The 22,106-nt window shown below is 41.2% G+C and overlaps 1 protein-coding gene across 1 annotated transcript in view; it reads right to left on the bottom strand.

Annotated features, from left to right (window-relative positions):
* Positions 1–22,106, bottom strand: part of PLCB1 (phospholipase C beta 1) — a 1,235,601-nt gene that overhangs the window by 647,065 nt on the left and 566,430 nt on the right. The window contains exons 6-7 of the mRNA XM_073672250.1: positions 17,018–17,071; positions 4,026–4,101 (exon numbers count right to left, since the gene is read on the bottom strand). Coding sequence (XP_073528351.1) covers positions 4,026–4,101; positions 17,018–17,071 — 130 coding nt within the window. The remainder of the gene's footprint in view (positions 1–4,025; positions 4,102–17,017; positions 17,072–22,106) is intronic.

A 22,106-nucleotide genomic window follows, 5' to 3' on the forward strand; every position in this document is an offset into this window, starting at 1 on the left:
CAGATGACCCAGGAGGTCCCTTCCAACTCTACCATTCTATGATTCTATGATAAGAGGCATGGAGGATGTTAGTTATGAGAAAAACTAAAATAATAAGTCTTAAGAAGAGACATCTAAGGAGGGACATAATTAACTTGTACACGTGCATACAAAAAGTATGGTCAAAAGATGTTTCATGTAAAACCCCATCAAAACACAAGGGGGCACTTCCTCTGCCTGGAGAAAGAACGATTCAATCTCCAGAGGAGACAAGGCTTCTTCACAATAAGAACTATTCATCTGTGGAATAGTCTACCTCAGGAAGCTGGTCATAGTGGGAAACTGTTGATGGTTTAAAAAAAAAGGCTTGGGTGAATTTTGAGAAGAAATAGACATTAATAAATATGTACATGGGTAAATTATTTTCTGAATGTTTTGTCCAGTGAATCGACAATTGTGATAAGGAAAGAAAGAATAGCTCTTCTACAGTGGACCAGGTCATGCAATGTGGTTGTACCCATAACCCTTCCTTTGACACTTTCCCATCCCTCGACTTGAACTTTCCCATATTGCTATCAGAGGCAGCTTCTCCTTTGCAGTATCAGTGGAGTGCAAGGACACTGAAGCTGGCTGAATCCAGCAATCCAGCCAGCTTTAACGCAGTGCTTGCAAGCTGTATAATAAACAGCTAGCACACACTCATTGCCAAAGAATGAGCTGTAAACTCTAGAAATAAAAATCCCTCCATTCTAGTGCAAAAAGAGGATTTTTGTTAAGAGGTAAATTGCAAAGTTTCTTATTTCCATAATTATAATTCAACCAATTTAATAAAATAAGACAACCCCTTTAAATGGTTGCTGCAGGCAGACCGCATTTTATCATTTAATTCTATAGCTGTGTATTGTAGGCATGGTATTTGGAGCAGGGAAAAAAACTGGGCTCCATAAATGGATATAACATCATTAGCTACAGAAATATACCATCTACCATCATTAATCGTGTCCATATGTTATATGGATACCACAGACACACATTGTCATTTTCATTGAAAGTCAATTAGCGTCATAGCATTCAATATTGTCTAGAGGGATACGGTTTCTTCTTGTGGAGACCGCCAGCTGGTGTAGGGAATATTATAGGCCAGGCAATGCTCCATGGGAAAAGGGTATGCAAATTAGCTTTCCTCCACTATAAGTCAATGTTCCACCCTTTAATAAGCCTTGCATCATGACTAAGGGAACTCTGGTTTGGCTTAAATCCGTAGTCATGTTTGAAAGCTTGTTAAAGGGTTGAACATTGACTTGGAAGATAATTACTTCCCCCTGGCGGATACAGACAGAAGAGGGCCCCTGTGCATGAACAATACATGGGCCCATTGCAGTCCAATAGATCATGATAATGAACAATTCCTTCTGCTTTGGGGGTGGTAGGCCCCTTACCTCTTGGGCCCCTCTGCAGCGTCACACGTTGCACCACTGTATGTCCGCCCCTGCTACCTCCAATAAGTAGCACTACAGACACAACTATCTTCTAACAAAGAGCTACTTTACATAGTATTCAATATCTACTTTAAAGTCATCAATTGTTTCCGTAAACCACTGGAAAGGCCCAAATTTGGTAAAAAAAAAAATTTATATAAATCTGAAAAAACATTAGTCTAAATTGAATGTGAATCTTTCAATACAAAACTGAAACTTCAGTGAGAATATGAGTTATTAAATTCAAAGAGCTAGTGAGATATTATAACTCTAGAAGGTCAAAATTTGCACCTGGGAGTCTCTATCTCAATAAGAAACTTTATTAAAATTATAAATGGAGTTACTAGGTAACAGATGGCAGATGGGTTTATATCTATATCATTAAAGAAAGACCTGACACATTGGCAGATGTGATGGGCTAGACATTACAAAACGAAAAAAGGAGACTAAAAAAAAAGAAAAAGTAAAAAAATAGTATTCTAAAAACTTTCTGATGACTGTAAGCGAAGGTAGTAATTACTAAAAGGCAAATGACTATTTTCTAGTCCAAACCCTTCCTATTTTAATAATAATATTGATGAAACATTTTTTTTTAGGAGGTCCTTCAGTCTCTTGTCTCGCCCTTGCCAAAATGCCTAGATTATGCTAAATTGATCACAATGATTTTTATCAAAATTATAGCATGCTGTATCATGGATTTGTTTTGGTATCTTCATAGGTAACATAAAGAGAACCTGTCATGTAAAAAAAAAATTGCTATTAACCTACAGATATGGGATTAATCTGCAGGCTAATAGCGATCTGAAGCCATTTGACCGCCACACTGAGAGCCCCGCTGCCAGGAGGAAATTAACTATATTCCTCCCAGAAGCCTCGCTCTTGCAGTCATAGAGGCACAGCTTCAGACATCGCTCAGTACATAGTGAACGGCGGCTGTAACTACGCTTTGGCACTGACTGACAGCCGCCTCAGCATTAGAAAAAAATCAAGCAAAAAATTCTAAAAAAGCGGGGTAAAACATTGAAGTGATGAGGGATAACACTGGGAATTATTTAGCACTGCACTTTAGTTAGAATTAATTTACCCTAATTAGTTAGAACCAGGTTTAGAAATAATTATGGGAGGAATGACAGATATGATCAACCTAACAGATGATATTCAATCTATTACTATGGGATATCAGATGATTCAATGAAAATAGAATGAGAATAGGCTATACCAGATACCTAAAAAAAAACAGATTTGCCTATCCTGAGATCAGGACAATCTTATACAGCATGTGTACTAATATGCAGGAGATATACGGGAATTCATTTGATTACTTTACATATAATTAGAAGATTAATTGATAATTAGATGGAACAGTAATTAGAATAATTCCTCCCAATCTGGCCTAAATATCTCTCCTATATAAAACTCTAAAGGCTCATTCAGACAGCTGTTTTTTTGGGGTCAGCGAAAAATGGACCAATTGCCATCCTGGTGTATGGTCTGATTTTTTTGTCTTTTTTTTGCGTACAAGTGCTAGCTGTGTATCTCGTATATGTTTCTCGTACGCGAAAAAAAAGAATGTCTGAATGAGCTCAAAATGAGATCCAGTGGTTCAAGCAGTAGAATTCACGGGTTGATGCAATTTTTATGCACCAAGCCACATTTATTCTCTGAAATATTATTATTTGTAATGTAATTTTCAAGGTACATTTTTAGAACAAGTGTCCCTCTAAAAAAACTGATTACCAACAATCACTAGACTAGTGCTACAAAAAGTCTCAGTATAAGGCCACGTTCACATGTTCAGCATTTGGTCAGTATTTTACATCAGTATTTGTAAGCCAAAATCGGGAGTGGAACAATCAGAGGAAAAGTATAATAGAAACACGTCACCTCTTCTGTATTTATCACCCACTCCTGGTTTTGGCTTAGAAATACTGATGTAAAATACTGACCAAAAACTGAATGTGTGAACTTGGCCTAACCCAGGAACTTGGTCAAACTTTCTATCATTTACATGTACTTTACATAAAAGTTTCTCAGTATAGATATATAAGATGAAGGGGGAACAATTATTTTATGAGCTTCTTGATGTCAACTTTTTTGAAGTCCATCATTTGAAGTCAGCCTTTCCCCAGCCTCTCATGGCTGATAACAGTGAATAACAGCTTACAAATACAGGTAAGGGAGAAGTTTGGCTTATTTTCCGTCGAACCATACCCTTTCAAAGGCGGAAACAATATTTTTTTTGAATCATCTTATTATATTTGTGTATGTAATCTCATGCAGATGAAATTACTTTTAAGCTATTCATAACACAGCGGAATGTAAAAGCAGACTTTTATTCTAGTGGCAATTTCCAGATAGAACGGCATATATGTAAGCCCGGTAGTCTGGTCTATTCTTCTCACATTCAAAAATAAACCACAATGGAGGCCAGCATTAACACCGGGAATATTTATGCAATTATCAAAGCAGAAATCACCAGGAATGTTTTATCTTTACATTTCTCTTGATTGTTCTTTCCTCACCATGAATACATATATCGAGTTCTCCGCCTGCCTTTTGGATACTTACTCTGCCAGATGGAAGATTACAAGACTCTAATGCAGTTTCCACTCGTTTTCTGTCTGCAGAGAATAAACGGTATATGCTAGGAAGGAAAAAAAAAAAGGAAGAAAAGTAATGAAGTCTTTATATATTGCTTTATATGAACAAAAATCCATCGGAAAATGAATTAGTTTTATCCGTCCTAATAAGATTCCTCAGTTTAGTAGGTTATAAACTAGAAAAGAATCAACAATGTGTTTCTAGGATGTTGTAGAAGAGTGTATTCTGCATAATTCCCTAAAATGAGAACTCTCTCTGTCTCTGATAGTCTCTCCGTCGATATTCAGACATTATCATTATAATTTCATTTGACCTACTAAAAATCCAAAGCTTGCCATGATCTGATTTGCCTGAGACAATTTTCACTTTTTCCTTTCATCTTCGTTCCTCGCTTGTTAAGCATATCCTTGCTGGTATATTCCCAAATGATATTAAAAAATAGATCTACATAATTAATTATTTTCATTTTGCAGAGTGTTTGGCATATTGAAGCCGCTACCTTTAAGTTTTTTGATGTTTTCATTATAATTTAGTTAACATTTAGTTCAGTTTAAAGTGACATTTTATGAATATAAATATGCCTGCAATTTACTAACTAGCTTAAAGAGAATGTTCACCCATTAAACTTTTAACCTCAGTCCTAAGTCAAAAAGTCCATAATGATTAAAGTAAAGAAAAGTGCAGCTCTCAATAGCGCATAGTTGTGTTAGCAGTCAAGCCGCTCCATTATAATGGGGGTAAAAGTGACCCCATTCTTTCTATCGATATGGGTCCCAGCAGTTCGACCCCCACTAATTAAAAATGTGTCACTTATACTTTAGATAGGTGATAACAAGTAATCAGTGGACAACCCCTTTGAAGGGGTATACGTACCTTACATATTTTAGCGGATCCCATGAAATATGCCCAAAGGAAAAATGGCCACAGAAAAAATCCCACAGCCATGAAAGCCCACAGGAAAATTAACCACAATGAAAGTTGCCCACACAGAAAATTTCCCACACGGAAAATTGCCTACATGGAAAATTGCGCACACAGAAAATTGCCGACATGGACAAAATAACTATAGTTTATTAAAACATTTTAGTAAAGAAGGCTAAGGCTGTACTCACACACTGAAAATTGGCCACATGCTGGTACAGCTGGTGTCACACTGTACACAGCTCCAGAGCGATATTACATATTGCAGGACGAGGGGGATGAAGAGTTGATAATAGCATTATATCAGTAAAGCCGGGGTCATACTATACACAGGCTTCGGAGCGATATAACTTATTACAGGGGGGACCCATAGCAGAAGTTTTAATTGCCCTCCTCCCCAACAAAAAAAAATTAATATTTGGCGTGGTCACAGAAGAGCAGATCTCACAACTTTGCAGCCTTTACAATGTAATTTTCCTCCTATTGAAGCCCCTAGATTGCCCTTTCATTGCCCCCAAAAAGTATGATGCCAACAAAAGTGTCCTCCAAACACAGTATGATAACCCCACAGTAAATTCCTCCACAGTACCCTCCACACACACAGTATGATGACCCTACTGTACCCCACCTCAACTACCCCGTCAAAGTATGATGACCCCAACACAGTATGAAATTCCAACTGTGACCCCCATACAGCTCTCCACGCAGTATAATGGGCCTACATACAGTATAATGGCCCCACACCTCACCACAAAGTTTAATGGCCACCACTAGCCCTCCACACAGTATGATGGACCCTACACAAACCTTCACACTGTATAGTTGCTTGCATACAGTATAATGGCCCCCACCAAGCCCACCAAATATTATACTTTCTCCCACATAGACTTTTATATAGTATAATGGGCATCATCGTCCTTCACATAGTATAATGCACTCCATAATCTTCCATATAGTATACTGCACTCCATAGTCCTCCATACAGTATAATGCACCCCATCATCCTCCATATAGTATAATGCACCCCATAATCATCCAAACAGTATCATGCAGTCCCCATAGTCCTCCATATAATATAATGCATCCCATAGTCCTACATATAGTATAATGCACCCCATAATCCTCTATACAGTATAATGCACTCCCCATAGTCCTCCACATAGTATAATGCACTCCATAATCTTCCATATAGTATACTGCACTCCATAGTCCTCCATACAGTATAATGCACTCCTCATAGTCCTCCATATAACATAATGCACTCCATAGTCCTACATATAGCATAATGCACCCCATAATCCTCCATACAGTATAATGCACTCCCCATAGTCCTCCATAAAGTATAATGCAGTCCCCATAGTCCCGCATATAGTATAATGCACCCCATAGTCCTCCATATAGTATAATGCACCCCATAATCATCCAAACAGTATCATGCAATCCCCGTAGTCCTTCATATAGTATAATGCACTCCCCATAGTCCTGCATACAGTATAATCCATCCCATAGTCCTGCATACAGTATAATGCACCCCATAGTCCTCCATATAATATAATGCACACCTTATAGTCCTCTGTACAATATAATGCACCCAATATTCCTCTTTACAGTATAATGCAACCCATAGTTCTCCATATAGTATAATGCATCCCATAGTCCTCTATACAGTATAATGTACCCCATAGTCCTCTATATAGTATAATGCACCCATAGTCCTCCATATAGTATAATGCACTCCCCATAGTCCTCCATGCAGTATAATGTACCTCATACTCATCTATATAGTATAATGCACTCCACATAGTCCTCCATGCAGTGTAATGCACCCCATAGTCCTCCATACATTACTATGGCCACCACAATGTACTCACTGATTTAAAAAAAAAATACAATACTCACCTCTCCTCCTCGCTCCCCAGCTGCTTCGGTCTCTTCAACGAGCTTTCTGAAGCGCCCGCACATCTCAGGGAAGCGGGCGCCATGTAGTGACGTCATTGCGCCCGCTGCATTGAGACATCAGATGCCGAGGAGGAATGATGGGGGAGGGTCACGCTCCCTCCCTCATTATTACTTTCAACATCCGAAATGCTGATACAATTGAACGTGTGATGACGGGGGGGGCCCTGATGCCGGCACTGACACCGAGCCCCCCCCCCGACTAACAGGCCACATAGCAGCCGTGTGGCCCACTGCCAATGGTGGTATGCCACTGTCCGGAACGATATAATGTGACGCTCACAGCCCACCCTGGGAGATGGGGGTACTCGGAGCCGGGTCAGATGTTTGGGGGGTTGCAGTCGTGGCCTGGACCCGTTCCGTGCCGGGCCGTCAGATTAAAAGGTTTAATGGGCTATCAGAGTTTTTGGTGTTAATCGAGTGGATTAAATAACTACGCCACCTGTGGTGCCTGGTGATTCTCCACCAGCGCTGCGTTCAGTCCTCTGAGGCGGAATGTAGTGGCAGCAGCAGATGGTACTACTCCCCACAGGCGGAGCAGGGCCTCAGGGCAGAGGGAGCAGGAGGATGGGAGTTGTAGTGGGACATGTGGTGCGGTGTAGTGCGGTGCCGCGTTGCAATAAGGAACCGGAGGCCATAGGGGTAGTCTTCCAAGCTTTACTCACGGTAGAACGCACAGCTGCAAGGCTTCTCCCTGCTCCTCATGGCGCGCTGCGGCCACAAGGACTGGGGGTCCGACAACCACCGGGTAGTTCAGGTGCTTTGGTCAGGACCCCGCACCAGAGTGTTCCTAGACTCCTTACTAAGTCCTCTCCTGTCCGTAAGTGGTACGTGTGGTAAGGCCGGGTCTCCCTCTGGTCTATGCACAGAACAAGGGTACGGGTGGCGACTCCGCTCCGTCCGTTACCCGGTGGGATCCACTAAGCCTCCGGGCTTCTCCGACTAAGACTTAAAGTGACAGAGTCAGATATCGGGGGTCGGTACCCCTTTTGCAGCAGGAATCCCTCTGATTAGGCCAGAATAGTGAGGACAGGTGGCGTATACCGCTCCGTCTGCATCCCCCTTGGATCCTTTTGCTTGTGGAGCTTGTCTCCACTACTCCCCTCCAGGCCTTCTTGGGTAGGGACCTTGACCGGGTAGAGACAGCTGTTAACTCTAGCCCGCTCCTCGCCTCAAGGCCAGAGCACGAGGACCGTGTCCCCATCAACTGCAGGTTCACACAGAAAGCCACGTCCAGTGATGAAGATCACAATCAAAAGACCATGAACTTAAGATGGCTGTTTATTAAATATGAATTTAGTACGTGTAACCTAAATGTGCGTCCTCCCTTCGGGGTCTCAGTCCAATGCTGCAAGCTGAAATGCTCTGCACACAAAAATAAAGGAACGTTTTAAAGAAGACTGGGTGAGTGCTGCCTTTCCTTCTATTCTTGCTTGTGATTGATAACATATTATAGGTTGGAAGGGAGGTGATAACTGTTGTTATTTTTGTCCATGTGGGCAATTTTCTGTGTGGGCAACTTTCCATGTGGGCAATTTTCCTTGTGGGCAATTCTGTGTGAGCTATTTTCTGGGTGGGCAACTTTCCATGTGGGCAATTCTCTGTGTGGGCTATTTTCAGTGTGGGCAACTTTCATCGTGGGCAATTTTCCTATGAGCATTCATGGCTGTGGTCTTTTTCCTGTGGGCATTTTAGCGGTTCATATTTTAGACAAATATCTATTATAAAGATATATTAATATGGTGTTAGGAGATTTAGCTTTACTTAAAGGCTAATTCTTCTGTCAATGCTTAAATATTAGATGAAAGCACAAACAACTGAGAGATATTTTGGCAGTGGTGTAACTAGAGTCTGATGGGCACCAGTGCAAAATCTGGACATGGGCCCTCCAGCATGTTGGACAGATGTATGGGCCCTAGTAGCATTCTTAATCCTATAAAGACAAACGTGTTCACCCCCCCCTTTTCATTTTGTAGTAATGTCCCCCATCCTGCACTAGTGTCTCCCATCTTGGACCCCTTCCAGGTATACATGTCAGTCCATCTTGGTCCCCTTTCAGGTATTTATGTCAGTCCATCCTGGGCCCCTTCCAGGTATATATGTCCCTCATCCTGCGTCCCTTTCCTGTACATATGTCCCCCATCCTGGGCTCCTTTCTGGCATATATGTTCCCCGTTGTGCATACAAAAAAAGCAAAACATTCTTCTCATCTTCCTGAACTCCTTTGACGTGCGGCGTCCTCTTCATCATCCTCTTCCAGGCCCATGTGGGAGGGGGGACCGCCGACCCCAGTGCTTACTATACCTGCTATGGGGACGCTTGACCTCACAGCCATGAGACACCAGCTGCCGACCTCTGCTTGCCCAGTGGCGTGTACTGCAGTAAAGGGAACTGGAGGGTGCCTGTGCTGCAGTAAATTTCAGTTGAATGTGCATCCTGGATGCACATCCAGCTGAAGTAGGCGCTAGGTTTGGTGTGCCCCACTCCGGCACGGGCCCAGGCGCGGTCGCATCCCCTGCAACCACGGTCATTACGTTGCTGTATTTTGGTAATATTTGGGTATGATGGCAAAAATTTGGAATACAGTGTGATCATTAAGTCCACTGATTGTCTGCAGCAGTCTAGTGAATAATGGATGTAATTTCATTGATGCAGGAATGTCAGGAACTAGAAATGAGCAGATTGCTTAGTGCAATTCTGATCCACAGTTCAGGTCAGAGCTCCCTGGCCGCTAACAGGAGCTGCGCAAATTTCCTTACCCAACAGGATCCCAGCCACGGCTTATGATTAGCTGAGAAATCACCTGCACATCGCCTGCTGTACAGATGATGTCAAACCAGGCCTGCGAAACAAACACCGCGCCGGGGAGCTCCTGTCCACGGCCAGAGAGCATTTACTTTGACTGTGAACTACGGTTGCACAAAGCAATTAGTTCATCTCCATCAGGCACCACAGGCGCTGTGCGCTGGAACTTTGCGAATTTGAATGGATAAGTAATCCACACGGGCGGCATACCTAGAATGCATGGGACTCTACAGCAAATGTCTGAATTAGCCCTCCACCAAAAAAAAGAAAAGCAGCGGGTGCAATAAGACTATTGCCTGATTCATGTCAAGTCAGTGGGTTCATGACGGATCGGCACAGTCACAGAAGAGATTGTCCAGAACATCAGAAGATTAGGCTGGCCAATTAGCGGAGCTCCTCTCTAATGGTTAATATGGTTCTCATACATAAGGGACTTGTTTTGTATGGGTGGTATGAAAATACATACAGTACAGACCAAAAGTTTGGACACACCTCATTTAAAGATTTTTCTGTATTTTCATGACTTTGAAAATTGTACACTCACACTGAAGGCATCAAAACTATGAATTAACACATGTGGAATTATATACTTAACAAAAAAGTGTGAAACAACTGAAAATATGTCTTATATTCTAGGTTCTTCAAAGTACCCACCTTTTGCTTTGATGACTGCTTTGCACACTCTTGATGAGCTTCAAGAGGTAATCACCGGAAATGGTCTTCCAACAATCTTGAAGGAGTTCCCAGAGATGCTTAGCTCTTGTTGGCCTTTTTGCCTTCACTCTGCGGTCCAGTTTACCCCAAACCATCTCGATTGTGTTCAGGTCTGGTGACTGTGGAGGCCAGGTCATCTGGCGTAGCACCCCATCACCCTCCTTCTTGGTCAAATAGCCCTTGCGCAGCTTGGAGGTGTGTTTGGGGTCATTGTTCTGTTGAAAAATAAATGATGGTCCAACTAAACGCAAACTGGATGGAATAGCATGCCGCTGCAAGATGCTGTGGTAGCCATGCTGGTTCAGTATGCCTTCAATTTTGAATAAATCCCCAACAGTGTCACCAGAAAAGCACCGCCACACCATCACACCTCCTCCTCCATGCTTCACGGTGGGAACCAGGCATGTAGAGTCCATCCGTTCACCTTTTCTGCGTCGCACAAAGACACGGTGGTTGGAACCAAATATCTCAAATTTGGACTCATCAGACCAAAGCACAGATTTCCACTGGTCTAATGTCCATTCCTTGTGTTCTTTAGGCCAAACAAGTCTCTTCTGCTTGTTGCCTGTCCTTAGCAGTGGTTTCCCAGCAGCTATTTTAACATGAAGGCCTGCTGCACAAAGTCTCCTCTTAACACTTGTTAAAGAGATGTGTCTGCTGCTAAAACTCTGTGTGGCATTGACCTGGTCTCTAATCTGAACTGCTGTTAACCTGTGATTTCTGAGGCTGGTGACTCAGATAAACTTATCCTCAGAAGCAGAGGTGACTCTTGGTCTTCCTTTCCTGGGGCGGTCCTCATGTGAGCCAGTTTCTTTGTAGCGCTTGATGGTTTTTGCAACTGCACTTGGGGACACATTCAAAGTTTTCCCAATTTTTAGCACTGACTGACCTTCATTTCTTAAAGTAATGATGGCCACTCGTTTTTCTTTACTTAGCTGCTTTTTTCTTGCCATAATACAAATTCTAACAGTCTATTCAGTAGGACTATCAGCTGTATATCCACCAGACTTCTGCACAACACAACTGATGGTCCCAACCCCATTTATAAGGCAAGAAATCCCACTTATTAAACCTGACAGGGCACACCTGTGAAGTGAAAACCATTTCCGGTGACTACCTCTTGAAGCTCATCAAGAGAATGCCAACAATGTGCAAAGCAGTCATCAAAGCAAAAGGTGGCTACTTTGAAGAACCTAGAATATAAGACATATTTTCAGTTGTTTCACACTTTTTTGTTAAGTATATAATTCCACATGTGTTAATTCATAGTTTTGATGCCTTCAGTGTGAATGTATAATTTTCATAGCCATGAAAATACAGAAAAATCTTTAAACGAGAAGGTGTGTCCAAACTCTTGGTCTGTACTGTATATGGGTAGAAAGAATAATGGGAAATTGATCCAAGCGACAAGCTGCCTTTCTTCCTTTCAATGAACCGATGAGGATAAAAATATGTGCCAGACCCAACAATTTTGAAACTATTGGGATTAATAAAACAGCAACTGGAGCAGGACCCAAATTGTATTTTTTAATGCAATGTTGTTCCCTTATCACTTCAGGTATTTCCGAATGATAATCCTTCATTACTATTACTACCTGATATACGTACATAAATTGTAACCTGCCACCTGTATGACGCTATCATAATATGACTGTGTGCATTCTTGTATCTTTCATCCAGTCATTCATCCAAGTCAGGACATCAAATCAATATTTATAATGATCAGACTGCGCTGGAACATCAGTCTGTACCTGTGGGCATGACACAGATATCTGCTTCTGAAAGGAACGGCATAGGCACCTTGGATGAATCAAATCATATCATAGTATACTGCCGATGGGAATTACAGTCATTTCAATGCTCAGTTTGATGCATTTAAAAAAGAAAATACATTTATATTGCAAAGAAGCTTCCTTTTCTGTTAGATTATTTACATTTTTCATATAAATGTGTGAATAAATGACGAGTGACGAAAGATTCCCCCTCTGATTAACGACTAGTTTACATTTTATATGCACAGGAGCTGGTAAAGGTGGAAAAATTAGAGATAGGTATTCTGATCAAACTGCAACTTCAAAGACTGGGATAATATATTATTGGGTCATGATTTACAGTGCCTTGAAAAGTATTCATACCCCATGAACGTTTCCACATTTTTTCATGTTACACCCACAACTTAAATGCATTTTATTGGGATTTTATGTACTATATCAACACAAAGTAGTAGTATTAGTAGTCATAGTATTTGTGAAGTGTAAAGGCATGATATTTGATTTTCTAATTATTTTAAAAATATAAATCTTAAAATTGTGACGTGCATTAGTATTCAGCCCCCTGTAGTCTGATACCCTAAATAACATCCTGAGTGGCCATTTGCCTCCAGAAGTCACATAATTAGTAAATTGAGTCCACCTGTGTGTAATTTATTCTCAGTATAACTACAGCTGTTCTGCGAAGGCCTCAGAGGTTTGTTTGAGAACATTAGGGATCAAACAGCATCATGAAAACCAAGGAACACACTAGACAGGTCAGGAATAAAGTTGTGGAGAAGAGTAAGGCAGGGTTAGTTTTTAAAATGTAGCCCAAGTTCTGTGGAAGTGTTCACAGGGTATGAATATTTTTCAAGGCACTGTATATTAAAAGAAATGGTTGTTATATGTAATTATCACGATTTCACCACTCATGGTGTCCTATGGGCGCTGTGAATGTCAGCTCTGCTGTCCTATGGGATCGAGAGCTTGCTGAGCTGTCAGGATTGTGAGTGACAGCTCAACTGCCCAATCGGAGTCAGAGGTGTGAGCATTATGAATGACAGCTCAGGCGTCCTATCTGGCTGGGTCTGTGGGATCTCCTCCACATGTCATCTGTTCTGGGTAATTACAGGTCTAATTAGCATTCTGACAATTGTCAGACCATTGCCAATTGTAGCTTTGCTCAAGTGGTGTGTTTGCTCTGTCCTCTGACTTCTATTGATCTCCATTGCCAACCGTGGATTTACCTTTGTCTATCCGTTTGACTTACCCCTTCGTCTTGATCCGCTACCTTCCTGATACTCTGACCTCAGACTGTGACCTGACTACACTTTTGTCTTTTCCCATTTGGTACTGACCCTGGACCTCTTGACTATCCTACGGCAAGTCTGTGAGAAATGACTAGCACTGTAATAAGTGTAATTGTGTAATAGTGTAATATATAATTTAAAGGTATAATCTTATCACAAACAACTTTATAAACATTCTATGCCTAGTGATTAGAGCTGCCTTTCCCTAAAGGTTTTTGATAAAACATTTGCTTTATTTATCCCTAAATGCACTTGAGCACTTTAGAAATGGTTACTACCTCATTTCCAAAGGAAGATTATGTTTGTTAGTTATACTGCACTAATGGATAACTTTGGTATATAAAGCATTTGGCTTAGCCTACATCCTTATTTGCACTATAGCACCTTGATGATAATAATCATTTCACTTTTAATTTGAAATGTTTTTTTTACAAATCCTTTTTTTGGGCATTTTTGGATGAATTCTATATATAACCTGCTCATCTGATTTTGATTGCAATGCTAATATGGTAATATATTAGAGTGTAATTCATTTATATATGCATTATTCAATATTAAAATCAGTAATTTCCCTAGACTGAAAATTGTTTATATGTCAATTGTTATTTAACAATTATGGCTAGTATATATACGGGTAAGACCTAGTGTTCTTTTTTAGCATCCTGTCCTGTTTTATATGTGTTTTTTTTAAATAATTTGTCAATAAAATGTATATTTTATAATCTATTTATGTGTCACTTCTCGTACTTAGCAGGTCATACCAAGTACCTGGTAAGTTATGCTGAATAAATATCTATTTTGAAGTGATAAATGTTATATTATTTTGGACGAGTTTTGATATAGAATTAAAAGTTCTTAACTTGACAGCACACTATTTTTTTTTCTTTAAAAAAAATTGTTTTGATAAAGAAAAAATCGATTAGTGGGGGTCCAAGGGTGGAGATTCCCACTAATTGACAAAACACAGAAGGAGAAGTGCTCAGCTCAGCTCCCGTGCTCTTGATGCTCCTCAGATAGACAGGACAAGCAGCGAACAAGCTTTCGTCTAAGCTCTTCTTACTCTTCAGTTCAGCAATCCATGGGGTCTCCACTCCTGAACCTCCACTGTTTAAAATGTCTGGCAGGTTAATAGAAAATGCAAAAAGTTGTATGAAATGGTCCTTACTGCCTAAAGGATATTAATACCTCTGGGGGGAAATATTTAAGAAAAAAAAATCCCTTGAAAGTTCCCATATTCTTAAATGTCCTCATACTATTATGTGATGTTCATAAGAACTAATTTCTAAAAAGCCTCTTCCCTGATTAATTCTGTTTATCTCCAGCTTGCATTGTATATGCACTTTCCACCAAGGAGAGGTCATCTTCTACTGTTGTTTTACTCTATACTGTTACTTGACAGGTTAGTCAGTATTTCATCAGGTCTGCAGATGTTTGGATTGAATAACAGTAATCAGATTACTGCGTAATTAAAAATCTAAATATGAATTCATTTTACAGATGTAGAACAAATGACTGTTTAACCGGTAAACAGTCACAATCTGTCGTCAGGTTTTTTCCAGAGGAGCATGATGTACGGGCAGAGACCCTGATTTCAATGATGTGTCACTTACTGGGTTTAGTGAAGTTTTGATAAAATCACTGTTTTATCATCAGGAGATTATCACTAGAGGGCTAGTAAAGCTGCTGCCAGGTAGTCCTCCATATTCATATGCATGTATAAACCCGCCCTCACCACTGATTGGCAGCTTTCTGTGTACATTGTACATGGGCAGAAAACTGCCAATCAGTGCTGTGGGCGGAGTAATACAGGACTCAACATTCAGAGAACTGCTAGATCTGCAGAAGATAAAATAGTGATTTAATCAAAATGACAGCAAGCAGCCAGTAAGTGATACATTGTTGTAATTAGGGTCTCTGCCCCTACATTATATTGCATTCAGATGGGATAGCAAAAACCTAGTGACAGATTCCCTTCAACAGTAAGATGATCACAAAACTCCATTCTGGTCAAGTAGTATGGATAATAGCAGAGGCCTCCTCTCTAATAACAGGAAAAAATAAGGTCCATGAGGTCCAAATAACAGATTAGGCAACTGTATATGTATATTAGATGTGGTGTTCTCAGATATTGCATGTCTAGCTTATGTTCAAGAGCTCTTTTTTTCCATGTCAAAGGGAATATGTCAGTAGGATCAACCATCCTAAGCCGACTATATGGGCATATAGGTCATAGGAAGCTAAATAAAATGATACCTTGATATCTGCAAAACAATGTCTTATTCCAGAGTAATCCATGTTTTTCTTATATGTAATGTAATGTATGATGTTAACAACTTTGGGCCGGACACAGATCTCCATGAGGATCTATCTCCAGAGCTTGTTTTAAATAAAAGTAGGAGTTACCAGTGTGAGACAAGTAACTTACACAGAGCAGTAGAACTGAACTTTGTCTCATAACAAACACATTTGCTGCAGCTCTCACAGCTCTGCTGTATTGTAACAATACTGCAACCCTGTCTGCCTGTGAGATGGAAGCTGAAGCTGAGAAGAACCTGCAGATGTGTCAGGTATAATCACACACAGCTCTGCAGTGAGATCAGCAGAGAGCAGAGAATGGCAATTACATATCACAATGGTAATGTCTCCTTTCATTTAAAATAAGCACTGGAGGCAGATTCTCAGGGAGATCTGTGGCCGGCCCATAGATCTTAACAGCTCATTTATATATTAATAAAATGTGGATTTCTCTGGAATGAGACATCGGATTACAAATAATAAGGTATCATTTTATTCAAATCTCTATGACCTACAGTACATGACTACATAAATGGCTTTGGAAGGTTGATCATACTGACAGACGCCCTTTAATGCATGTAAAATGCATGTGCCTCCTGATTTGATGCTAGTTCTTTGTTTAGCATTCTAAGCCAGCCATCATAACACAGCTGCGCCTCCTCCCCTCTCACAGCATTCAGTCTCAGAGACACAGAGCAAGAAATTGCAGCTGCATCCCTTTCTTCCCTTTTCATTACATAAATCAACAGCACACATTAAATTAAGCAGCTTTGGTGCTTTTAAAATTCCATGGAGAGGGGAGGAGGCAATGAACTAGAGGTAGATACAGAAATTCTACTGCAATATATTGGAAATGACAGTTGCAATTCTCCATAGAACCTTATGAGCACTGATTGTCATTTCCGATCTCATTAATTGGAAAATCTGTCTCTACTGAATACAGATTTTACAGGTGAATTGAGGTTTTTGAGAATGAATGATCAGTTCAGGAGGAGAAAAAAAGCAAATTTCTCTAATAAGATATTTTATAAAGTTTCTTATTTTTACATGTTATATTGATTTATGAAAATGAAAAAAGAAAAACGATGATTACTCTAACGAGAACTAATGAGGTCTAAAGTATTTCAAAGTTTCAGACCATCCAGATGCATTACTAATTCATACAGAAATATATACTAATCGTTGCGCTTTAGAAGTCCGCACTTACTTTTTAACAGGAATTTTCCCTTCTTGATTGGCTTGAAGCTTCATCTTGGTGTATCTGAGAAAAATATAAAGAGGATATTTTGTATTATTTTTCCTGTAATTTACATTATTGAACTCATAAAATCACAAACTTGGCATAGCATGCTTTCTTTCCCTTAGTATATTGGGAATTTGCAGAGCCAGGAGACGTAATGACACACAAAACATAGCAATCCTATAATATTGACAAACATCAGACATCAATTGCACATAAAACAAATGTAAATGTCAAGCGTGGCCCACTTACAATTATATAACCCCGTCCGTATGTCATTATTGCATATTTTTCACACTGGATGGTTTCTGATCTACCTTTAGCAGCAGCTTCCTATAATTTAATATCATCTTTCACATCACTGGTTAAGAAGTTTAGCCCATTTTGCTTAAGTTCAGACAATGGTAAATGTATGAATTGCTCATTTTCAATTGCTGCTGAAAAATCTCTGTAAGTCCTGGCTATAACTAGGCCAATCCCGAACTTTTCGTTTCTTATTCTATCCATTTAGATATAGACTTTTGTGTGTTTGATCATTGTCTGGCTGCATAACCCAATTATACTTGAACTTCGTCTTCACATTCTGGATTCCTATTCTGATACATTGTAGAGTTTATAGTTTTGTAAGACATCAAATTTTTTTAGGACTCTTGCCATGTTTGCTTCACAGATAAAGTTGATTATTCATTCTTACTCTGGTCATTTGTATATATTGACGTCTACGTCATCCTATTTACTGCTGCATAATAATAGTTATTGATATAAATGCTATGACATTTTAAAGTCCCCTGCAGAAACATTTTGCTAGTGCTATGGAGAGCGGTAGCATGTCATACAAAACCTGAAAAGATAGAAACTGAGAAGAAGCCCCAGTGAGCAGCACGAGAACTCAGCGATGGTGCATCAAACGGGAGAGACATACTCAAGAATGGTCATACGTGAAGCAACGAGGACTCCCAAATTGATTATTGAATACAATAACGGCAAGGTTGAACATTGAATCCAAAATATCATTATTATTAAGAAAGAGCTGAGTACCCTGACCCTAATGTTAAAGGGGATGTACACTAATCGGACAACCCATTCTCAATCTGTTTGCTTTCTCACTTCCTCCGGATGTACTTGATCCGTCTAAAGGCAGAGCGAGTGAAGCGGCTGCTGATTAGCCACTGGGATCGTCACGTGAGCCCCAGGAGAGACACAGCTGGAATGGTGACGGCACCGGAGGGAGGTGACTAAAGTGTTATTTTACTGGGGCAAATTCTGTGGAACTGTTCTGTGCAAATTCTCTGGAACATTGTTTCCCGAGTCGAGATTGATACCTTTTGGAAGAGAGTGGCCCTAAGAGGGCTGGTCAGCAGGTTCTTAGCTGTAGTTTATTTCCTTTGTATATAGAGTATTATGGATTCTATTGAACCTCAGTCTCTAATGCTCAGGGGTGTAGGATCAAGTATACAGCAGCTTCCCTATAGCCTTCATTTCTGCACATCAATTACTGTCTACGGTCAAGTGATTGGCTGAACACTATTATAGTTTCACTCAATGCCAGCCAGCAGCCTTAAAGGGAACCTGTCAGCTGTCAGCATTCTGGAATGCTGTAAAGGAGGGATTAAAGGTTGGTGGCCGTACTTTATATGAGGAAAACCTGGTGACAGGTTTCCTTTAAAGCTTTTTGTTTTATACCCAGAAGTGACGGGATGTCAATGAGAGTGCTGTCCCACACTTTGATCATGGACCCACTGTACCACGAGCCGGGCTTACTTAGGAGGGGCGTGGCTAAGCAGTTACCTGGTTTTCGCTAGAGCTCCTGATGGTGGAGTTAGGCTTGCACTGCAGGTAGCCGCTGGGTACCACTCCTGGACAGTCCCTGTTAATGCAGCAGCTGACCCCAAGGGTCAAAATCGCAGTCAAAGACACGGACTCAGTGTCACTGGCAGGACAGGATTCAGATACTGGTATAGCTGATATCGGAGCAGGTACAGACAGTACGGATTCTGGATCACCAGTCAGGACAGGCACTGGTCCTGGTTCAGACTATATGGAATCTGGGACACTAGCCAGGATATTGGTGCAGGTCCAGACAGTGCGGATTCTGAGACATTTGACAGGACAGACACAGGTGCTAGTTCAGACAATACAGGTTTCAGGAACAGGTTCTGGTTCAGACAACACGGGTCTCAAGAACAGGTTGTGGTTCAGACAACACGGGTGTCAGGTACAGTTTCTGGTTCCTACGACATGGGTTTTCAGGAAAAGGTTCAGGTTCAGACAACACGGGACTCAAGGACAGAGATCTGGCAACATACTAGTTGCACACACACAGAAGGGAAACTGCAGAGGACGTGGGGCATAACTATTCTCCTTGGACTCCCACAATCTCTCTTCACATTCTCTCCAGTTCACTAAAAGAAAAGGTGAGAGATAAAACCTCTCATGGCCAGGATGCTTGTCGCCACCAAGATATCCCCATAGCAGACCGAAGTTGGCGCAGTACCAGGATCCTTGAATTGCAAAGTCTCTCCCTGCCTGGCAAGATCAGCCACCAACTTGGAAGAAACAAAGGGAAACTTTGTTTCTTCCACCTGGTTGGTGGATAGGAAAGAACTGAAAAGCGCCTTGACATTCTCATCAGTACTGAAGATACATTCACTGGGTCTATCTTCAAACTGGTGTGCATGAAGATATGTCCGCGAGGCAGCGAGGATCCCGGGAGCAGGTCTGCGGCACAATTGCCCCGGACTGTGTGAAGATAACGTTTCCTCTTCCCTTCCATCGGAGACGTCAGTGCCGAATCCAGTAGGCTGATAGCAGACCTGGCGAAGAAGATGGCGACACCGGCGGCAAAACTGGACATACAGGGACCAGACACCTCTCGTGACATGACTGTCCCCAACGAGCACCTCACTGGATCTCCAGTCCCGAACGGGCTCATGAGTTCATAGCCACGGAAGACCCAAGAGAAGTGGATGCAATAGACCAGACAGCACATAGAAAGTAATCTTCTCCATATGCAACATTTCAATATGGAGTTCTACTTGTTCAGTAACCACTTCAGATAGGGCCCTTCCCTCGACTGATGACTGACTCCCTCAACTGGCGACACCATCAAAGGACTCTGGAGGTGACAGAATCTGATGCCGATCTATCATGACTTGCTGCTAGAAATTTCCTATCGAACCAGAGTCGATGTAGGCCTTCTCAATAGTATAGGAACCTCCACATTATATGGAAACAGTCAGAGTCAATGGTGGAGCGATATTACTCTCGCCTAGGGTAGCCCCTCCTAAAGGCCCTAGGCTTTGGAGCTTTTCAGACTTCTCAGCACAAAAAGTAATGCAACAGTAGCACATTCCCTTGGCACGACGGTGTTCTGGCTGCTCAGCCAGCCTAACAAGATTGAGCTGCATAGGTTCAGAGAAGATGGCTGTCTCAGAAGGCTAGGGAACGAGCGGTCTCAGAAGGGATGGAGCCAGACACGATGGTTTCTTCTCACACATCACCTCTCTGGTCTGTTCCTGGATCCTGAGGTCAATCTGGTTTGCCAGGGAAATTAGGCCGTGTAGAGCAGCAGGGATGCCTCGACCAGTCAATTCGTCCTTAATCCTTCTGGACAAACCCTCCCAGAAGGCGACTACCAAAGCTTTGTCATTCCAGCCAAGTTTGGAAAACAGGGTGTGGAACCAGATGGCATACTGGTTTACAGACAAGTCCAGACAGTGCGGATCCTGGAACACTTGATGGGATGGACAATGGTGCTAGTTCAGACACGGGTTTCAAGGACAGGTTCTGGTTCAGACAACACTGGACTCATGGACACATACTAGTTGCGCATACTAGTTGTGCACACACTAAGTAGGGAAACTGCAGGGGTTGTTCAGGTACCTTGTACTGGGGAGGATGCCTTATATACAGTGGGTACGGAAAGTATTGAGACCCCTTTAAATTTTTCATTCTTTGTTTCATTGCAGCCATTTGGTAAACTCTAAAAAGTAAATTTTTTTCTCATTAAAGTACACTCTGCACCCCATCTTGACTGAAAAAAAAACAGAAATGTAGACATTTTTGCAAATTTATTAAAAAAGAAAAACTGAATTTACCAAATGGCTGCAGAGAAACAATGAGTGAAAAATTTAAAGGGGTCTGAATACTTTCCGTACCCACTGTACCTGATGACTCCCAGCTAATGGCTGGGGGCATTTCGAAAGTACGCGCACCGACCCTTCAAGAATCGGGTAGCAAGCAGGAAGCCACAGTAGGGAATGAGAACATCGACGCTCGGCCGGGTCGGTGAGTATGTCAGCGTTCCTGCTGGGAGGAGGGAGAGGGATCATACAGGAACACCGGCATTGACGTTACAAGCGCTCAATTAACATTACTGAAAATCCTTCTATTCATCAAGTGCATCCTTTACACACTCCTTTAGACAAGATATTTGGTTGTTAGGGGACAAGGGTGATATCACTCCCCACCGTTATCTAACACTGTCAAGTCATATATTTCATATACACAAATGTTTACAGACACAGAAGATTGGTCCTTATATGTTTGTTCTCCAGAGTCCTCATCTCTGACAGTGCACAAATTGCACATAATGACTTTCAGCGTACAAGGCAAGAGCTAGATACCCAGGAGTGCCCGGCTCAGGCAGATGACTGTGTATGTAATTACAGTAGGCATCTCCATTGTAGATTTCTCTAGTTGTAATGGGACAGCCTCTCCATTCTTGTTTAATCTCCTCTTGATATATTGTTTGTGAGCTGAGAATCTCAATCTCCTTCTAAAGCATCTGTAAAAGTCTGAAGATCCTGGCATCAATTCAGCTTCGACTGGCACTGCACACTGGAGGCTAAATCAGGATAATGCTCTATATAATGCAAATATTTATACAAATATGGGTAAAATATGGAGGGTATAGTGAGGTTTATGTAAATGTATGTACATTAATAACAATAAAATCTTTAGTTCCATTGATATTTTTAGATCTTTTTACATCTACTATACATTTTGGTTTATTTCTTTGCCGTACGTCCATCATTGCCTCGTCCATATCATATTC

This window comes from Phyllobates terribilis, unplaced genomic scaffold, assembly GCF_046119375.1.
Source record: "Phyllobates terribilis strain yellow unplaced genomic scaffold, ASM4611937v1 Scaffold_3__8_contigs__length_932513732, whole genome shotgun sequence".
In the NCBI taxonomy this organism is placed as follows: Eukaryota; Metazoa; Chordata; class Amphibia; order Anura; family Dendrobatidae; genus Phyllobates; species Phyllobates terribilis.